The sequence below is a fragment of the Thunnus albacares genome, chromosome 5, assembly GCF_914725855.1.
Source record: "Thunnus albacares chromosome 5, fThuAlb1.1, whole genome shotgun sequence".
Lineage (NCBI taxonomy): Eukaryota > Metazoa > Chordata > Actinopteri > Scombriformes > Scombridae > Thunnus > Thunnus albacares.
Window position 1 is genome coordinate 2,659,081 of NC_058110.1, and position 20,558 is coordinate 2,679,638.

Here is a 20,558-nt window from a genome sequence, read left to right on the forward strand (position 1 = left end):
CACACATATATATATACATATATATAGACATATACAATATATATATATATATATATATATATATATATATATATGTATAAACAGAAATAAGTTAGATAGTTGAGGGTCCTTCAACTGACCATTAATATAAAATATAATAATATAGCTTTACAAATTGCAGTATAAGACTTTGAACATGAAGAACAGCCTTTTCCTGTGAGGTTTTGGCACATCTGTGCAATGTTTTGTTTTGAGTCACTGTTCAGTGGTTCCAACAAACTTTATTTGTTAGTTTGATGATAAATAACAGGCCAGGATACGTGTTTTGCCATAAGAGGTACAAGTTCCCATATATCACCATTGTACTTTATAGGCACATGTGAGGGCTTATATGTTTTTAATGCTATTGACTGTCTGAATGATATTGTGTGGATTAAGTTCAAACCACTGTTTTGACGTATAAAGTGCTATTTGTACATTTTTTTGTCACTTAATTTGTTAAAATTATGCATTTATTAACTATCCTGATTATTTTAACAAAATGGAAATGCCACAAAATAAAAGTCAGCTCAAATGTGACGACCAGAAAAGCAGAATACAGAGAATAAACATGAAATATATTTTGTGCATAAATATCTAATAAATATGTGTGTGTGTGTGTGTGTGTGTGTGTGTGTGTGTGTGTGTGTATGTGTGTGTGTGTGTGTATGTATGTCCTACCAATTCAAGCATACACAGTTCTTGCATTGGTAGGACAATGTAAAGTCAAAGCATAAAAGCAGTGTTAAATTATGATAAAACAGTAAAACAGCAAATCAAATGACAAACACAATAGTTATCAATGGATTAGATCAAAAATAACCATATGTACAATAGCCTATGTCAAGAGAATTGGTCACATTCAGTGATATGCTAATTGTGTCCCTCAGTTTGTGACATGCAGTCACATATTGTGCAGCTTAATGTGCTGCATGTCTCTCTGCCAGTAGAATCTGTTGCTTCTCAGGACCAGATAGCAATTAAGTTTGTTTTGAGTTTTGATTGATTTGACAAATGTTCCAGATAAGCATCTTTTAACAGAATCGGGTGTTATTTGATCAATACGACTCAGGACCAGCTGACAGAAGGGACTCTTGTTTATTTTCAGCAGATTATTGATTCTGACAGTTTACAGGTTTTTATATGTTTATTTTCTTGTAACAGTTATTATGTCAATTTTAAATATTAGTTTTAGTCTCAGATTTATATTGATTTAAAAATACATAACTTGCCAGCAGCAAACACATGTTCAACCATTTAAACTTTTTGCAGGGAGGTTCTTTGTGTGTATGTGAAAGAGAGAGAGAGCAAACTGCATTTACATATCTGTTTAATTTGGGTCCTCACCAAAGATAAAACCAAATCTAGGTCAACTGCTTCTTCATTATCATTATTTTGTTCCAAAAAGATTCAATATTCAAAACTGGTGACTTTCTGTCAGATTGAGCAACACGTCCTGTAGTACACACGCAACACCGGCGGGTATGACGTAACGACACCCCGGTCGCGGTGGTCACGTGATTCATGGAGCAGTAAGCGGAGCATCAGAGATCTTGTGGAGCTTCAGGACGTTCAGGTCTGCGGTGTCCAGTAAAACTGCCTCCATCGACGGTAGGAGCTGTAAGTTGGCTTCCGACATCTCATCAAGGTACAAACAACACAACAGATTCTCGCTAATTGTTACTAAACGGTTTTTTTTTAGCGAAATGTTTCCGAGCGGTTTCACGGAAATCGAAACCTGAGTGTTCAGTTTGGTTGTTAGTTTGAGGTCAACTCCGTCATACCGTCGAAATTTGTCTCACAATTTGTTAATTGTTGTGACACGTGACCCTGTTCATAAGCGTTTTGGTTGAACATTTGAAGATAAACGGAAGAAAAGCGAAGCTTTGAGTCTTTCTGGCTGTTCAGAGGTTAGCCTATATTAACGGTACCGTAAAGCGAAAATGAGACTGTTTTTAAAAAAAAATGGACGCAAAGAACCAGGAGGGTTTTCTTAACCTTCAACTAATGTTTCGTTTTCTAGACTTTATTTATTTAACATTTATTTAAACCGGAAAAGTCTCATTTGGATTAAAAATCTCCTGACCACGACAGGCAGCAGCACAATTAACAGGGTTGCTGACAAAAAAACAATTTACAATGAAAATAAATTACAGAATGATGAAAATATTCACCAATATTCGTCACAAGTCATTAACATCAGGGATCAAACAGGGCAGATATGAATCAGTCCACACATCTACAGCCAGATGTGCCTCCCTCCAAACACTGAGACTAGTATGAGGTTTCACATCAACACAGACGTCTTAACTCAAGTGTAGTGAGTAATCCCACCAGGGACAATGTGTTTGGAGCAGCTTGTTGTACATAAAACACAGTAACATACAATCAAAGAAATAAATAACACAATATACAGCAAAGAAAGGAGTATAAACTCACAGCTGGTACTAATAAGGCTGCAACAAAGTGTTATTTTTATGATTGATTAATCTGATAAATCTTCAAAATGTCAGAAAATAGTGAAAAATGCCAATTATACTTTCATACAGCCGAACATGATGTCTTTTTTTTTTTTTTTGTCTGAGCAACCCTCCATATTCCAAGCTCATATATTGAGTTGACATCATGTTTGACACAAAGCCTCAATCATCACTACTGAGAAGCTGCAACAAGTAAATATTTGGCATTTTTCCTTTAAACATGACGAAAACAATTACTGTGATTAATCTAATCACAAGTGCGATTATATAACCGCAAAAGGTTGCGATTGAATAAAATTAAATAAAAAAATGTGCGTGTGTGCACGTGACAACCTGTTCTCTGTTTGTTATATATAATGTAGAGAAGATAAATCAGTCTCTGGTTGGGTAGTGAAGAGTGTGCGCTGTAGGGTCACATGATCTTCTGCACGGAAGGCAAACTGCAGACCCCACAAGAGCATTTAGCCCTCTTCTCATCTCTCAGTTTGTACATCCTTAATTCCTTTCCTCACCTCCTTTCCTCGCGTCTTTGTCACTTCCACCTGAGATGTGATCGGAGGAGTCGAGGCAACAGGTATTTAACAGAATGAGACATCCTCACTTCAGAGCCGTTATTTTAAGATGACATCAATTAAATATGAAGTGCGGCACAGCTGCATCATCTGTCCACCGTTCTGTTACAGCCTATCGCTGTATTTTATGATCAGATGAGCAGAACAGTGTTCATGACAACTAACATATTTGCTATTCAAATCATAACGTGACAAGAATACACAGATGTCGTACACTACAAATAGTTTGTATATACCAGCTGTGTGTCACTCCTCTTTTATACGTCATGGATGCTGAAAAGAGTTCTGCAAAGGATACACTAGTGCTTCTTCACTCATAGCTCCTCCAGCAAGCCTCCTCTCTCCTCCACATGCATTTTATGAATTGAGACATCCTTAAATATGAAATATAAAGAAATCACCAACTCTGTAACGCACCACTTGGCAAGAGAATGGTGCCCGTGTACACCGTTAGCTAAGAGGGGTTTCAGAAAATGATTTGCACTCAGGACGGGAAGTACCAGCAACTCTGCGGAACTATTTCTCTCAAGTTGCAATCTGCTTTACAACACAGACCAGTGGCGAGGTTCAAGCAGACATGGCTACGATCATACAGACCAGTGGTCAAGCAGGACGACTGGACAGAACTTAGTGGCTGCTGGTTCATCAGTCTGGTATCATTAGCAACTATGACAAACAAGCTAACTCAATTATGTTAACGTTCCATGAATGATTTGGTAATGGTTTATTTCAACCAATTACTCTTTTTTTTAATATTTTGATCTCCTTCTTGCCTTTCAAAAGTAGAGGAGGAGCAACCTCCTCTTCCTCTATGGACCAGCCTCTTCTGGAATAATCTTCCTCCAGAATCACTGACTCCGCCTTTTTAAAATACCAATACCAACCAGCCTACACGCACGCCATCTGATGACGAAGTTTACGTCACACAGACCCTTACGGACTCGTGGACGCGGCAACTATAATTTCGGTTTAACTGTGAACGGTTGTGAAATAGCTTTGTGAGCAACCCAAAAAAAATATGATTTAAAAAATGCTGTCATGTTGATTTGGCAGTGACGTTCTAAAGCAGCAGTTTGTTTGGCTTTGCGTGCGGCACAAATTATATCTTCTCCTGTTAGGTTCAAACAATATAATTAACAATTAATATCAGCGTTTCCCCTCGGTTGACTGCTTCGGCCTGGTTGACTGCTTAGCATCTGTTTAGCATCGTCAGGTTATGCTAACCCATTGTTGCTAACTTTGGCGCTAACCCCCTTCACTTTTCCAGCCGTTGGGGAAACAACAGACGTGACTTTTCTTGGTCTTGACAAGCTGCAGCATTTATTAACTGACACACTGAACTCTGTACTGTACATTTACTGCCACACTGACACCTTACTGCTAACCTTTTCCTCTGCTCTGCTAGCGTTCACCGTCACTTTTCTGCCGCTCGCTCTCTCACGCAACCACTCACTCACCTGCTTCACCACATTTTACACACTGTCCTGTTCCTTAAAAGGAGCTACGCTACCAAGAGTTTCCTAGGCAACAACACAGAGGTCGACTCACGTTTCAGAACAGCGCTGCACCTCCCAAACATTATTGATTTTATGAATTAATGGATATTTGGTATTATTTGGCCTGGTGGGGGTTCTTGTTGGCCTGGCAGCCCACCAGGCCTGTACAATTATATTGGAAACACTGAATATAATTAACAATGTAATTAATTGATTTCTTTGGTATACTAACTTCAGAAACAGAATACTAAGACAAGTACTATGAAGTGAATACAGTTTACAGTTAGTATGCTGTATGGAATTGAACCAGCACCCTAACTGATTAACTCTTTATGTGTCCAAAGGGATATACAGAGCATGGACCTTCTTGAACTGGAAATCCACATCCCAGTGGAGGCTGAGGTGAAAAACATTCCCGTGTGGAGCTTACCAAACTCAGTGATCAAGAGAATGGGCCTGCCCCCGCCTGCATCTGAGGGCTCCAAGACCCGTACGGACGCCCCAGAAGGTATATGGATTTGTCCAACAGTCATACGGAGGAAAAGCCAGAATCCAGCCTCCCACGCAGGAAACAATGTGAAAGAAAACATGTCCTCACTGCTGTACAGAGAGTTTCGGGCTGCGCAGGGTCCCCTCCAAATGTCTTTCGTTTCCTCCAACTGCACAGCTTATAAGTTGCTGCAGGACATCATGCCTGGGAAGAAGGTCTCCTCACACACCTCTCATACATCCCTCTTACCTCACGGCTCGGCGCTCAAAACCGACCAAGATGCTATCGTCATCTACCACGGACGCATTTACCTGATCATCAAGAACCCCAAACGAAGCAGGAGTCAAGAAGTGTCACAAGAACCACAGCCGGTGGCCCAGTCCTCCCTTCATTCAACATCAGCGGTGTCATCTGATAGCCAGGAGAAGGTATTGATGATTACTTTAGCATCACTCTCGTGCACCACAGCGATTCTTATTGTTGTCATTTAGTCCGGACCAAAGTGGTGGACCAACCAATATTGCTATGCCTAGAGCCATGACCCTAGTACACAGGAAATATCAAAGTCTGATGTGCAAATTGCCACCCTCAGGACAAACTTATCTCATTTTCATATTTAGCCAAGCCGGTGGCATAGCAATGTTGGTCTTGTCTGTCCACAGAGGGGACGGTAGCGAGACTGAACTTACTTTTTGAAAACGATAACCAGGTATAAAGCGCATGTTTAACTTTTTAAAGCAGGTGTTGTAACGGTTCCTCTTTCAGGAAGATGTTCTGTAACATTTATCTGACTCGTTTGTCCCCTTCTTGCATCGACAGGCTTCTCTTGAACCTGCAGACAGAGAACTACAGAAGAAGAGATTGCGTGTCACTTTGCCCCGAATCTCCCTAAAACAGGATCTTCTCACCAAAACAGATATCTATTCCACTACAGAGATGCTGCACACAGATCAGGTGAATATAGTAATACTAATATCTTTATTTGCAGGGATAGACGCTGATATTTTTAAGCACTGGCCCCACCAAGCCCCTAAATTTGCCCCTAAATGTAAACCTATGTAAAAACAACACAAAAAAGGCAATTCAACTCAATTTAACACAGCCTTCCTGAACTGTAATACTTCAATAAATGAAAATAATTGAATAAGCCATATAAATAAAAGTTTGCAAGAAACCATATTCATTTATATTTATATTTTAAAGCCATAGTTATAACAGGTGAACACTGGCTGCAAGTTGAGTTACTTGAACGAGCCTCTGGTGAGTAGATCAAATCCACCTGAGTCATCTGAATGCCTTAATGGAAGGGATACAACTCAAGGAAATCTGAACTTTTGTACAAATGAGATAAGTTGGTCAATGCCACAAATTTGCTGACCTACAAATAGTGCAGAATCTTAAATATTTATCCTCATTTTACATGTCATTACTTCTTGTTTTTAAATGTTTCTGAACCCTCAAACGTTCTGATTATTTCCAGGTTTATGTGAAAATATTTTTCAAATTGGTCTCAGACTTTTGGACCCCACAATATGTTATTGGTTTTCTAAGGAATTAATGTTAAAGGATAATTGATCATAAATGCACATGAACTGCTGCTGATAATATTTCACTTTTTAGACTGAGACTTGCAGCTTTTGTATGATGAAATCTCTGATGCAGTGCTCTAATGTAGTGCCACAGAGCCACCAGTAGGGGGAGTGAGGTGTCACCTTTTTCTTCTCTATCTGCCTGCAAGTCCTTACAGAGGGCACACCTTAATGGGTGCCACTCTCCCAGTGCACTAAAACAAGATGGCAGCTGTTGTTGAGAAAGTTGTCAAATGTGAAGCGTAATCTGTCATAATCTGTACAGACAGCTGTTTAAATCACTGTATAAGTGTTTTGAATGAATTAACGGTATCTACATTGATTGATCAAGGCTCCCAGTCTGTCTGTGAGCTCGCCTGTTTCACTACAGGGATATTCACTATTCGCTATGGGAAATAAAATCAATTAATTCTTCATGAAAACTGTTTTGGTTCAGTAAATTTCTGCTGTCACTCAGCCTGGTGAAGGTCAGCAGCTGCTGCTAACAGACACTGAGTGCAGGTTTGAATCAGTGTGGAGTGAACGGTTACCACGTTCACATCTCACATCTTGCTTCCTACGTGGATTCTCAGTTGTGTTGGTGATGACTAACAGTGGGAATAAAACTTGGTGGCCACCTACATGGAATATTTGGTGGTTAAAGAGTAACTTTTTGTGGCCACAGGCCATTGGTCACCATTAATATAGAACCCTGATTTCATAATATAGTTACCAAAACTAACAATGTGATAGACAGTAATATAATTATATAGTAAAAGAAAAGATAAATAAAACTAGTTTATCATGCAGGAGATCTAACATCATGCACTTTGATTAAAAGATGTTTGTAGCCGACGTTTAGAAGAAAATACAGAAGAAGCAGTTCAGATCACCACTGATCTGTTTCGATTCTTAAGTCCAGAATCCGTTAAATTTCAATTTAATATTTGATTCAGCTACATCAGATAAATACTAATATTGCATAAAGCTCTTTCTTCTACTCGATAGGCACTCGATTGGCACGTCTTGCACTTCAGTGGCCTGAAAGACGCACAATAGCCAGTACTGGAAAACTCAAAATACTCCTAACTTTCTATAAGTACTTGATGCGGGTAGACTGAGACAACACAAACACTGGAACCTCCCAGCACTACTCAGTGTGTCTACATAATGGCTCTTCTCTGCTTCAGTGGTAATATGGTCACTACTTGAAACAGGTTATGCTTGATTTCTGATTTATCATGTAGCATCAATATCAATCCCAACAGATGAACATGATCAACAAACCTTGTTTATTTTAGGAGTCTGGTATGTGATACTGTGTCCTTTATATTTCCTTCAGGAGCTGCTAAATGACAACAAGCCAAACAATAAGGATGCTGGAAGAAAGCGGCCTGCTCGCTTCCAGACTCAAGGGGACCAGGAGGAGGTGGCCAACCTTGACAGCGATGAAGATGAGACACAAGACCTGGACAGACAAGAAGCCGAAAGTACAGATCAAAACAACAGTATGGACAGTAATATGCAAATAGACTATCAAAATGGCAACCACAGCTGGACCAGGAGGGATCCTCAGAGTTCAGCTTCTGCCTGTACGTCACCACAACAGTCATGTGACTTCAAGGAGCTGGAACGAAAGGAGAAGATCGCTCGGTTGAAGGCCAAGCTCCGAGAGAACGAAGTTGATCTTCACAACAAGCACTCGACAAAATGACAGCTCAGAGTAAAGAACAGTAATGATGCAAATTCAGCATATTACATAGCATTTCGACTGTTTTGTGAAGCCAAAGGACGGTTTATCACAATGTTTGGTTAGTACAGTTATCTATCCGTTCTGTTATTCATGTTTTGGTGTGACGTGGTGTGACGTGGTGTGCCAAATCCAGCCAGAAATTAAATCAAGGATCTGAGGATGTTGTATTATCTGTACAGATTGTTAAACTTGCTGAGGCAAAACAAGAAAACGTCATGTTTTAATGAGATCAGTCATTATCAAGGACATAGATTTGGTTTTATTTTTGTTTCTTTTATGTGGGACGCGCACACACACACACACACACACGAAGAGCATGAATCTGCGAAAGGTTTACTTGCTTAAATATAACAGGATTTGTATTATTCATTTTTCTCTGATTTTTAACAACTATTCTACTTTTTTAATGAATATAAATCTGCGACTAAGATTAATAATTAAAACTGACATGATAGATTTTCACGATAACTGTTTCAAGAACATAAATGTTTAAAAACTTGTATGTTCTGTTAGACCAAACTATCTGCTTTAAATCATTTTTAAACCTCACCTGAGGTTCTGTAACTGTTTGCTTCTCTCAGTTTAAGTTTCCTGATGGAGCTACGACGCTCAAACCTGACTTAAAATCGTCTCTAAGGATTGTGAGAGAATTTTGAAGGGTTGAAATATCCTCAAACTACATTAGCTAATTAACGTCAGACTGATACAACAGCCTTGCAATTTTGTTTAAACAGTTTGAAAGTGTGTTTTAGACTGAAGAGCTTTTTTCACTCGTTTACACTGTGTTATTTACATAAATTTAACCAATGGAATCTTTACTGAAGTCTGTTTTTTGTCCCCAACAAGCTAATGTTCAGACAGCACAGACGCTAGCTGTAGCTAGCTAGCATTGTACAGTGGTACCAACCGTGTATCTTACAGGTCAACTGACTGATTTATTTTCCTCCAGTATCTCTCGTTTTTCTTTTTCATCTTTGTACATTTAAGAATTAGTCGTTCAGTCTCTGGATAAATGTTCATTTCATCACTCAAGCTGAAAGTGTTTTCAGACTCGCTGTTCTTTGTGCCTGTGGCTGAATTTGCATCCGCTCAAGTCTTTACTTTGAGATTAAACTGAGTTGTGCCACATGTAAAAGTTGTTTTGTGTTCTCTCTGAGCTCACCTCCCCGCCACTTTTCTTTTCACTGCAGGCATTTTAAAACTCAAACAAGCTAGCGTAGCGTTAGCTCTTTTCTAGCTACTCCATAGGTTGTTTGCAAACTTTAAGTAGCAAACATATCATATCCAACAATTTATATGATTTGTGCCAAACAACACCAGTGGTGGAAAGTAACTAAGTATATTTACTCAAATACTGTACTTAAGTACAATTTTGAGGTACTTGTACTTTACTTGAGTATTTCCATGTGATGCTACTTTATACTTCCACTCCACTACATTTATTTTACAGCTTTAGTTACTTTTCAGATGAAGATTTGACACAATGGAGAATATAACAAGATTTTAAAATACAACACATTGTTAAAGATGAAACCAGTGGTTTCCAACCTTTGTGGCTTTTACAAAAAGCAGTGTGTAGTCGGGGTCACATTTCACATGTCTATGAGTTGTTAACAGCTTCACCAAATAGTGATTTTTCCCTCTAAACTTCTCACATGCTTTCATTTCAATAAATGTTCAAATGAACTAAACTAGCTAACTGTATATAAAGTAGTGTAAACTAGCTCCACCTCCAGCAGCTACAACAGTAACATGCTGCTCTAACACTGATGCTTCACTATTAATAATCTAATGATGTCATATATAATAATATATCAGTCAGAGGGACCAAACCACTACTTTTACTGTAATACTTGAACTACATCAAGCTCATAATACTTATGTACTTTTACTGTAGTAGGATTTTTCATGCAGGATTGTTACTTGTAATGGAGTATTTTTACCTTGCTGTATTGGTACTTATACTTAAATAAAGGATCTGAGTACTTCTTCCACCACTATATTGCTGTTGTTTACGGATACAAAAAAACAAAATAAAGGTAATTTACTTGAATCCCACAGAAAATGAAGTTTATTCAACTGGTCATGTTGGAGGCTGGAGTTTGTGGTGCAGTTCAGTTGTGTTGCCTCACTACTTCATTCTGCCCTCATTTATATTAATGAGGTGGACAAAATACTAGAAACCAATACAGCTCAACAGCAGCACAAACTACAGCCTCCAAAGTAAGCGTAAAGTTGAATCAACAACTCTCTAAAACAGTTTCAACACAAAGCATTTAATGCAGCCTTTTTGGATTAGATTGCAGTCATTTTAACGAGGTGGAGCTAATAAACTAGCAACTGAGTGTATATTTTCCCGTATCATGTTTGTGCCTATGATGAATATCATGTGACAAACATGGAAGGAACACATCAGAACAAGTTCATCCTCTCTGACAGCATGTGGAATCATCTGATATGAGTGGTGGATGAGATCTGAGCCAGAAACAGTGCGAGGAGTGGAGGGAGGAAACCTCTGTGCTGTGCCCCCCCCCCCCCCCCCCCCCCCCCCCCCCCCCTCCTGCTGCCTCACTATAAGACTGCAGGTCTGTTGTCTGTCTGCACAGACAGGATGCACTCCTCACGCTGCCCTTCTGCAAGATCATTGACACTGAAGGTAAGACTCACCCTGGCACTGAACTGGGATCACATATTCGACCGCAGGACAAAATCATGATCGTTTTGCATGTTGGGAACAATTTCAGTAGATTAGACGTTGATCTGCTTCTCCGAGCAGTGGTGCAGTGCAGGCAGTTGTACACAATATAGACATTGTGTCTACCAATATATCAGTGTATCAGTTAGCTTAACTTAATAAGCCTCCAGTGAGAAGACTGTGTGCTTTTCTCTGTGTCCTCTCTGCTAACACTTTATTTTACAGCTCCCATGTTTTCTTATAATTTCCAGACAGGAGCTGATTTGAAACTGCAAATTCATAGAAAGAATTCAGGAGATGGTTATGTCATTTGGTACTAATTATAGGGAAAATTAGAAAATGTGAAATTTATCTATGGACGAACATACAATTCAACACATATAGTGAATAGACTTTCCAAAAATTACTGAGTAATGAATCAATATTTACCTAAGTTTAAATGGGACTGTTCATTCAAGGTAATCAAAAAGAAAAGTCAAACCAACTCACTGAAGTCACTGAACCGTCTCAGAACTTTGTCTCTATTGTGCTGATAATTGCTATCAAATAACAATTCTTTCTTATGTAGGAAATTATCAGGAAATTGTGGTGTCATTTTTTTTAATAATTTTAACTGTTGATCAGACAAAACAAGCAAGTGTACAATTGATTGATATACTGTATTAATGTATGTGATATATTTCTAATGGACTGTGAATTAGGGCTGCAGCTAATTATTTTAACTATTGATCAAATACTAAATTATTCTTATAATGTTTTTAAAAAATCAAATGTGAATAAAATAACTTGCTCAAGACTAAAATTAAAACAGCTGGTTTGAAGGATATAACATCTATTTTAACAACAAAAAAAATATCTTCCACTTTTCTTTTTTTTTGGAGCTTTCAAGTGCATTTCACAGTTGCTCACAACCATCATAACATTTTTTAATAGAATCAACTGACAGCTACCCCCATGTTCTTAGAAATAGATTACAACAGTATATAATCAATCCAGGAAAACATATTCATAGTGTACTTACTTTTCAGTTACCACTACAACACAGAATTTGCTTTGTGGATTTTGCACAAAATCAAAAAAAGTGACCATTGATCATCCTTCCAGTTATAAAGAGGTTCAAGTCACCCAGTACAACTTCATCCCTGCAAAGAAATGTTTTATTTGCTATAATTTCCTGTATTGTACAATTTTCTTTTTCTAAATTCTGTTAAAATATAGATTCTGCAATCATTATCCCCCCCGACAAAATGCTGTTTCATAGCCCAGAAATGTTTTTGTTATGTTTTTTGGCCTAAAACCATCAAAAATAAGAAGTTTGACTCAGTTGATTGTGTCTCATGTCTCAGAATTATGTCTTTTTTATCCACCAATTTCATGTATCATTAGAAATGTTGAATTTATATTTCATTTGCATTATCTTATCATTACAACAGAAAATTATGACTCTCAATCAGGATTAAAAAACTCACCATCTGTAATTTATGTGTCATTCTCGGGTTGTTAAAACCTCCAAAGTCCCTGAAACAATACAGAGGACATGATCTTAGTGCTGGTAGCTGGACCCCCGACTGAGATGTCTGCATACTAAAGCCCTTTAAACCTTGGCCAGTATGTAGTACGTTGACATTAATAATAATAGTGATGTTTTTGAGATTTGAGAGTCACATGTGCATTACAGGCATTTTGTCTTTCTTTGATAAGCATGTTACAAGCCTTGTGTTTAAGTTGCTTATTAAGAGTTTTTCCTCTTGTCCTCAGGTGTTGTTTGCTCGGATCTGTATGTTGTACTCTACCATATGCCTGGCGGGCTGGCCACTCGCCTCAGAAGCAGCCAGACTCCGCTGTGGCTCTGACCTGCTCAGTGACCTCATATTTGTGTGTGGTGATCGTGGAATCTATTTAGGTAAGTCTATCTTCATCTTATCCCTATCAAATGACATCTAAGAGCACATCTGGGAGATTTACAGTGGAAATGTTGGCTTGCTGGAGGCACTAAAGGACGATGGGAACGGTGAGATGGTCACCAACATCCTTAAGATTCATCCTCTGGGGACTAGGGATGTAGCTGATATTGAAGCCTGGTACCTTGCTCAATAGGAAACTAAAGTCAGGAAACATCTTAAAAGTGTAGACAAAATGACCGAAAGAGCTTTTCAAAATTTTGCCAACAGCTTTTTCAATTTTTCATCCTAGACACTTCAAACCAACTTTATTTTATCAAGGTTTCCCTCCATTGCATGCACAACCTCTACTTATTTTTATTAATAGCAATGAGCTATGTAGCTATTCTGTAAATGTCAGACTCCTTTGCAGGTTTAAAGCTGCTCATTAAAATATGAATTGGTAGAATTTGTCTTGTTATGACAGAGATGCAGTTGATTGTATTTTCTAACCTAGATTTTAACAAACATTCAAATATCTGATAGGGTTCCCTACAGCCCAGTGTTATCAAGGTTATTTTACCCTGTGTGTTCATAATTACAATAGCACAGATGTATAACATAGATATAGTCATGGTCATCATGTCGGATGGTAACTCTGAAAGTTATCAGCTCAACAACAACAAAATATGTCCTGTTCAATTATTTACATAAAGACTAGCCACAACACCACTGTGCTCTACTGTGGGTCTCAGCAGCAAGTCAGATAAACTCAGATCCTCATGCTAAATAATATCTTATGATTTTTTTTCATATTAGATTTCACTGTTTTGCACAATAGTGGTTCATCTTTAGGAGACCCAAAGCTTTGACATGTAAATCAGCTATTTTACTGTTATTATATAATGTAAAGCACATTGCAGCATTTAATTAAAAAAAGTTTATTTTTATTGGAATATTATCTCTCCCACTTCACACTGGGAATTATCTACAGGCCCTTTCACCTGATTACCTTTCCCCTGTTCTGACCAAGGCCACCTTCTCCATCTGGTATCAGAGTGGTAGCAATCCACCAAAATGGCAGTGTGCTGACCAGAACACTGTGCCTTGGTGTGTGATAGCTTTATTGTTAAAACACTTGTTATCTGAGACCAGCTAAGCTTTCATACTAACAAAGAAAGGTGCAAGAAAAAGAGAAACAATTCACAGTATACTTTGCACATGGTGGTGTTGTGCAGTGGTGGAAGAAGTATTCAGATCCTTTACTTAAGTAAAAGTACCAATACAACAGTGTAAAAATACTCCATGAAAGTCCTGCATGAAAAATCCTACTTAAGTAAAAGTTCATAAGTACTGTTTGTGCTGCTGTTGAGCGACAGATGGGTGACAAATTAAAGGAAAAACTGGTGTAGGTCTGAATGCTTGACCCCTACAGTGAGGGGATCTGTTGGCTCTGCTATACTTTGGGGAGCATTTTGCTGGCATGGTTTGGGTCCACTTGTCCCCATAGAGGGAAGGGTCACTGCTAATCAATACAAAGTTGTTCTGAGTCATCACCTTCATCCCATGATGAAACATTTCTATCCTGATGGGAGTGATCTCTTCCAGGATGACAATGCCCCAATTCACAGGGCACGAGGGGTCACTGAATGGTTTGATGAGTATTAACTGATGTGAATCATATGCTATGACCTTCACAGTCACCAGATCTCATCCCCAATTGAACACCAATGGTAGATTTTGGACTGACGTGTTAGACAGCGCTCTCCACCATCATTATCAAAACACACAATGAAGGATAATATCTTTTTGAAGATTGGTGTTCATACCTCCAGAAGACTTCAGAGACTGTAGAATCAATGCCAAGGCACACTGAAGCTGTCTTAGTGGCACATGGTGGCCCAACACCTTACTAAGACACTTAATGTTGGTTTTTCCTTTAATTTGTCACCTGTCTGTATAATGGTTATACTGAGAGGTGTTTCTAGTATTTTGTCCACCCCATTAATATGAATGAGGGCAGAGTGAAGTAGTATGAAGCAACACAATTGAACGGCAGCACAAACTCCAGCCTCCAAAATGACCAGTTGAATAAAATTCATTTTCTGTGGGATTCAAGTAAATTACCTGTCAAAGCATCATGGAGTAGCAAGTACAATATTTCCCTTAGAAGTGTAGTGGAGTGGAAGTATAAAGTAGCATCACATGACATACTCAAGTAAAGTACAAGTACCTCAAAATTGTGCTTAAGTATAGTACTTGAGTAAATATACTTTCCACCACTGATACTAACATGCTCACATTAACATCGCTAACATTCTAATGTTCAAAGGGTCTAATGTTTACCACATTAACTGTCTAAAGTTTAATGTGTTAGCATGCTAGCATTAGCTAATTGCTACTGTAAAAAAAATGTGTGAATGTCATTAGCAGGTATTTGGTCATAAGACATAAGTATTGGACACATTAAAATTACTGATGGTACCTTTAAAATAAAGTGAGAGGATCACCAACATTATTAGAATTCATCCTAAATGTGTCAGTACAACATTTCATGTCAATCCATCCAATAGTTGTTGAGATATTTCACATTAAACCAAAATGAATGGTGGCGCTAAAGGAATTCATCTTCTGGGAATCATGAATGTCTGCACAAAATTTCATGGTGATCCGTCCAATGTTTGTTAAGATATTTCAGTCTGGAGCAAAGTGGTGGACCAACTGATACTGCTATGAAGGCCAAAACATACTAACTGTCTATATGCAAAACATACAGTAGTAAAGTAAGTATGTAAGTAAATGTATTTGTATAAAGGGGTCATGATTTTATAACATGTGGCTCCTAACAATGGCAGTGTCTATGTGCCTTGACAATTACTGACCAGACTGACATGAAATCCTCTAGGAACCATCAATATCCACAGACAATGAGTCCCAATGATTTTGATGTCCCTCCAAATTATCTTTTACTGCTACCGTTAGGAACACAATATCACCTGAACCAGGACAATGTAGTATCTTGAAATGTAATGGCCGGGTTTCTCACAAAATTTGTTGAGCACATTCATGCTCCCCAAAGGATGAACACTTTTGATTTTTGTGACCCAAGGGTTTCTCCTCTAGCACCATCATCTGGATATATTTTTGCATTTGTCCAATACATTTGTATTGTGGAGTGTAATTAATACTGAAAAGTGCAGACAGGATTGACTTTGTCAGGCACTTGTTCAGTGTATGTAACACTTAACAAGGTTTCATTTATCTATTATGTCATGTCATCTTGTGTTTTGGCCTAAGTGACCTCATGAGAAGCATTTTTGTTTCCTAGAGTATGGAAGTTTCCAAGGTTTAAAATGTTTGGCATCTCTCACTCTGCAGGTAAAGGTATGTGGTCTGGTTATGGTGCACGGCCCAGGGGGAAGGGGATAGTGGACAAATGCTGTCGATCAGCCGGCTGTGAACTGCATCATCTGGAGATGTATTGTGCTAAACCTAAGAGCCAGCAGCACACAACAGCTCACCCAACCACGACCACTGCACAGCATACCACTACACAAACAGACACGGTAAGTGTCCGTGTTGATCCGCATTTCACGGTCTTTATCAGCAGATAGGGTTTGCTCGGTTATCACAGAGTTTTATTCAGGTGTAATCAAGTACATACTGTATTTATAGAAGTAAGGAATAGTTCAATAGTTGGACATTTTGGAAAATATTCAATTTCTTGCAGAGAATTAGATGAGAAGATTAATACCACTCAAATTGGGCTTTTTTTGGACCAGGAAAGAAAGACAGAAAGAAAGGCTCCAGTATGCAGAATCTTGTTCCTGGCGGTGTAGAAAGTTTTCCAACAGCATTTAGACTTTAATGTTGGGAAATAAAATGTACAGAAAACATAACAGTTAGCTGAAAAAATAAAAATGAAAAATACAAATAATTTTAGAGACTTTTTAGTGTCATGGGGATGGGACTGCATTGCCAGACCTTGGACTCATGACCTCAGTATTCCAGTCCTGGTTACATCACTGGTTAAAAGCTCTGTAAAAAAGCTATTTAGTGGACCTTGAGAATATTTTGTCAATCTCGACTGTACTACTCTACTGTCTTGATGTGTCAGAAAAATATGAATGTATACATGGGTGTCAGAAATTGTCCAACAAATATTTTACCTGAGCACATATTTGAAATGCTAATTTGCCTGCACACTATATGTCAAAATGTGAAAAGCTAATCAGTGCAGGACATCCGCAGGGCCAAGGTTAGCTGCTGCAGCCAAGTCCTTGAATCACCTCTTTTTATTATCTCTGTCTTGCAGGAACAGCAGTTCCAAGAAGTATTTCAGAAGAGGCTTTTAGAGCACATGGGGGCACCCGGCAGTCCAAAGAGGGAGGCTTATAGAAAGAAAACACAGCCTTCACGCCGACAGAAAAGCAAAGATTCATCATCACGCAGGAAGATGAACTCACAGCACACAACCAGCAGGCCTTCTTCTACCTTCAGGAGTCCCTCTCAGAGAATGACCACCTTCTAATGATGACATATGACCTCCCGAAATGATGAATATTTATAGTAACTGAACTGGACCCAGCAAGATTTGGAGACTGCTACTGATTTTTGTGATATGAAATTCTCTACTAAGTAGGGGCCCTATTCACAGAGGCCTGATAATCACATGAAAGCACCAGGATATCAACAGATTTGGAGCGAGTCAGAGGGCTGCCAAGTGACTCAACAAAAACAGTGGCAACCACATTGGATGTTCTCAGCTTTAGAAAACAATAGAGACATCACCACTGGGCTTGTGTGGAATAGTGTTTGTTTACTTAATATTTAGCAGCCTTTAACAATGATATTGCATTGTTTTTTGTTTTTTTTATGATTTACCATCCCTGTCTAGAAAAATTGAATCAATCCCATGACATACTATTGAGCTTAGGCTAAGGCTTAGATTTGAGTAAATTAGCTTTGTGTTATTGTGATTTTATTTTTCTTACATTTGGCACAGAACCTTGAAGTTTCAGTTTCACCTCAGCGCTTTATTAGCCCATAACTCCTAAACTCCAATAATCTGAACTTTTCAGAACCATGTGAGGCTCTGGCACTACAGGTTTTTCATTGTGTTTCTACTAAATTTAAAGCATCATTGAGTTTTTTTTCAACATGTTTTCACCTTATGATGAAAGGTTACTGTGATGAACATTTCAGCAAACAGCTGCTTATTTACACATTCAGCAGAGATGTAGCAATATTAGCATTTATTTGGACTTTGTTTGTGTCCACCTGATGAATGTAAGTCCAATGTTCACTGTCCTTTTAGCTCTGTTTTGGTCTCCCCCAACTCCTGAGAAAAATATCTAGCTCTTTAGACACTAAACGCTCCACTATGTTCACCATCTAGCTGCTAAATTTGATTGCCTACTGTTTGGGCAGGGAGTGTACAGTGGGTTTTTTCATGTTACATTTTGTTAACACTTTTTCAAGTCTGTCTTAAAAATAGTGAGGAGCCCAAATTAACATTGAAATAGTTTTTTCTTACTGTGGTCATTCCCCCTGTTTATACTGGCCATTAGAACAAAAAGGGAATTTGATGCTAAAAAGACTGTAAATGTGGCAGATATCCACTTGATATAAACTAACTCAGACTGCTGGACCCTCATATAAGCTTCACATCAACTTTTAAATACCTTTTTGCACAAAATGACTGTGTGGACACTGTAGATATTGGCCCCCATCACTTACATTGAAAGCACATTTGAAGGGGATCTTTTAATAGCCAGTATGAACAGGGGGAATGATTACAGTGAGGAAAACCTTTTGCTGTGTTCATATGGGCACCTGACTGTTTTAAGAGAGCTGAAAAATTGTGAACCTTTCCTTTGACTTCCTGCAGTGGAAAGGGGATATATGGGTCACATCAGCTAATAATGTGTCTACTTAGACATCATTCATTTCAGTGTTATTTTTGAAGTGTAAGCTTGTTAGCCACTGTAGCTAACAATAATACATGATTAGCTAACCACAATGTCTTCTATCTAATTAACATATACTGTATTTTTATATAACTCTCTGAAACAACTGTTGAGTTGCTTTAGTACAGAATATAGTACACTGTACTCAATATTTACATATATGACTGTCGACAGTATTATGTAGCTTTAATGTGTGTTTTGGAGACATACATTGGCAGGTCAGAAAGTAGGCTACCGAAGAATTTTGTGCACTTATTGAACAGACCTAACAGAACTGTGATTTTTTTTTGTATGTTAGTAGTAATGATTATTAGTTTTCTTCTGTCACTAAATGATTATCCAGTATGTTTATTTCACATATGTTTGTATGGAACCATGGAACCAGTAATGTAACACTTCAGTGGTCACCTTTCATGTATGAATATGTTTGTGTAGAATTTTTTGAATGCACTTATTATTTATTTCACTTTGACAACATACACTATGACTATGTTGACCATACCATGTTGCTCACAGAGTTGTTTGGAATTTCATAACATTTTATAACAATATAATATTTAACACAACTTGACCTTTTGTTTTGACGTTCCACATCAGTACAATGATAAAGAGTGAACTCATTTTACTTTGACATTACTGAAGTTATCATCCTTTTCCAAGACCGTTCCAAGACTTCTGAAGGCCATCTCAGCCCTGGGTGTAGAGCAGCCTGATAAAACAGATGGCTCTTCTATGTTTGAACACAATCACACAATTGAAAAGTTTCAGTTGTCATGGAGGGGAAGGGAGTATTATGCTCTAGGGGAGGAAGTCGTTTACTGAAAACTAAAAGTTAAAGATCCCCTCCAGGCATGTATGAAGACATATAGAAATACTCTGCTTGGAACAATAATGTGTGTCTGATATTGTGTTTCAACACAAAAAGTATATTTACCTTGTTAAAATCCTTAAAATGACATCTAGATAGATAGATAGATAGATAGATAGATAGATAGATAGATAGATAGATAGATAGATAGATAGATAGATAGCCTTTATTTTAGCAGGGGATACCAATTGAGAGCAAAGCTCTCATTTCCAATGGTGCCTTGCAAATACACAACCAAAACAACCATATGACAAAAAGTGTAAAATTAACAATCCCATACAAAGCATAAATACAACACAAGCACAAGAGAAATGACTTACAAAATACAAAACACAAAGAAAAAGACAGTAAATAAATGCATTACACAGGGACAAAGCAGTCACAATTACAAAAAACAAGAGATAAAAGAGATAAAAAGAAGATAAAAATGTTGCCTCTTAACAATCTGCAACCTACTGCTAAAAGAGAGGCACTTGCTTATTTCTATGAAAGAAGTTTAATTTAAACTTAAACTTTTTAGTCAGTTTCTCAACATGAGTTTTAAAAGATAATTTTTCATCTAACCAGATACCCAGGTACTTATAACATGGGACTTTTAAAAAAATTTAAACCCCAGATCTTGTACTAAAAGTAAAACTTATATTTATATTTTTCATTTGGGATCTGGTGAAGTGGTGTAATTAGTCTTATCTGGATATAGTAAAAGCGTAAGTTTAATCAGGGCCTTTTGAATTACCAAAAAAATCTGCCTTTAAATTAGGCAATGCTT

General features: G+C 37.9%; 2 protein-coding genes across 5 annotated transcripts; both read left to right on the forward strand.

Annotated features, from left to right (window-relative positions):
* The first annotated feature begins 1,505 nt into the window (after positions 1 to 1,505).
* Positions 1,506 to 9,512, forward strand: LOC122982924. Of its 4 annotated transcripts, none has more exons than XM_044352565.1 (4): positions 1,507 to 1,666; positions 4,911 to 5,484; positions 5,876 to 6,010; positions 7,967 to 9,512. In XM_044352565.1, exons 2-4 carry the CDS (start codon positions 4,924 to 4,926, stop codon positions 8,336 to 8,338), a joined length of 1,068 nt encoding a protein of 355 aa, XP_044208500.1. In that variant the 5' UTR covers positions 1,507 to 1,666; positions 4,911 to 4,923; the 3' UTR covers positions 8,339 to 9,512. The 4 variants fall into 4 exon arrangements, with proteins under 4 accessions (XP_044208503.1, XP_044208500.1, XP_044208501.1 ...); XM_044352566.1 differs by having other exon boundaries at positions 1,523 to 1,638; XM_044352567.1 differs by having other exon boundaries at positions 1,533 to 1,629.
* Positions 9,513 to 10,934: 1,422 nt separating this feature from the next.
* Positions 10,935 to 18,229, forward strand: igf3 (insulin-like growth factor 3; the record flags this gene model as incomplete). Its single annotated transcript, XM_044350838.1, has 4 exons — positions 10,935 to 11,033; positions 12,831 to 12,975; positions 16,331 to 16,518; positions 17,268 to 18,229. Coding segments are annotated over 4 exons (648 nt in total), but the record flags the coding sequence as incomplete, so codon positions are not given.
* Between the last annotated feature and the right edge of the window lie 2,329 nt (positions 18,230 to 20,558).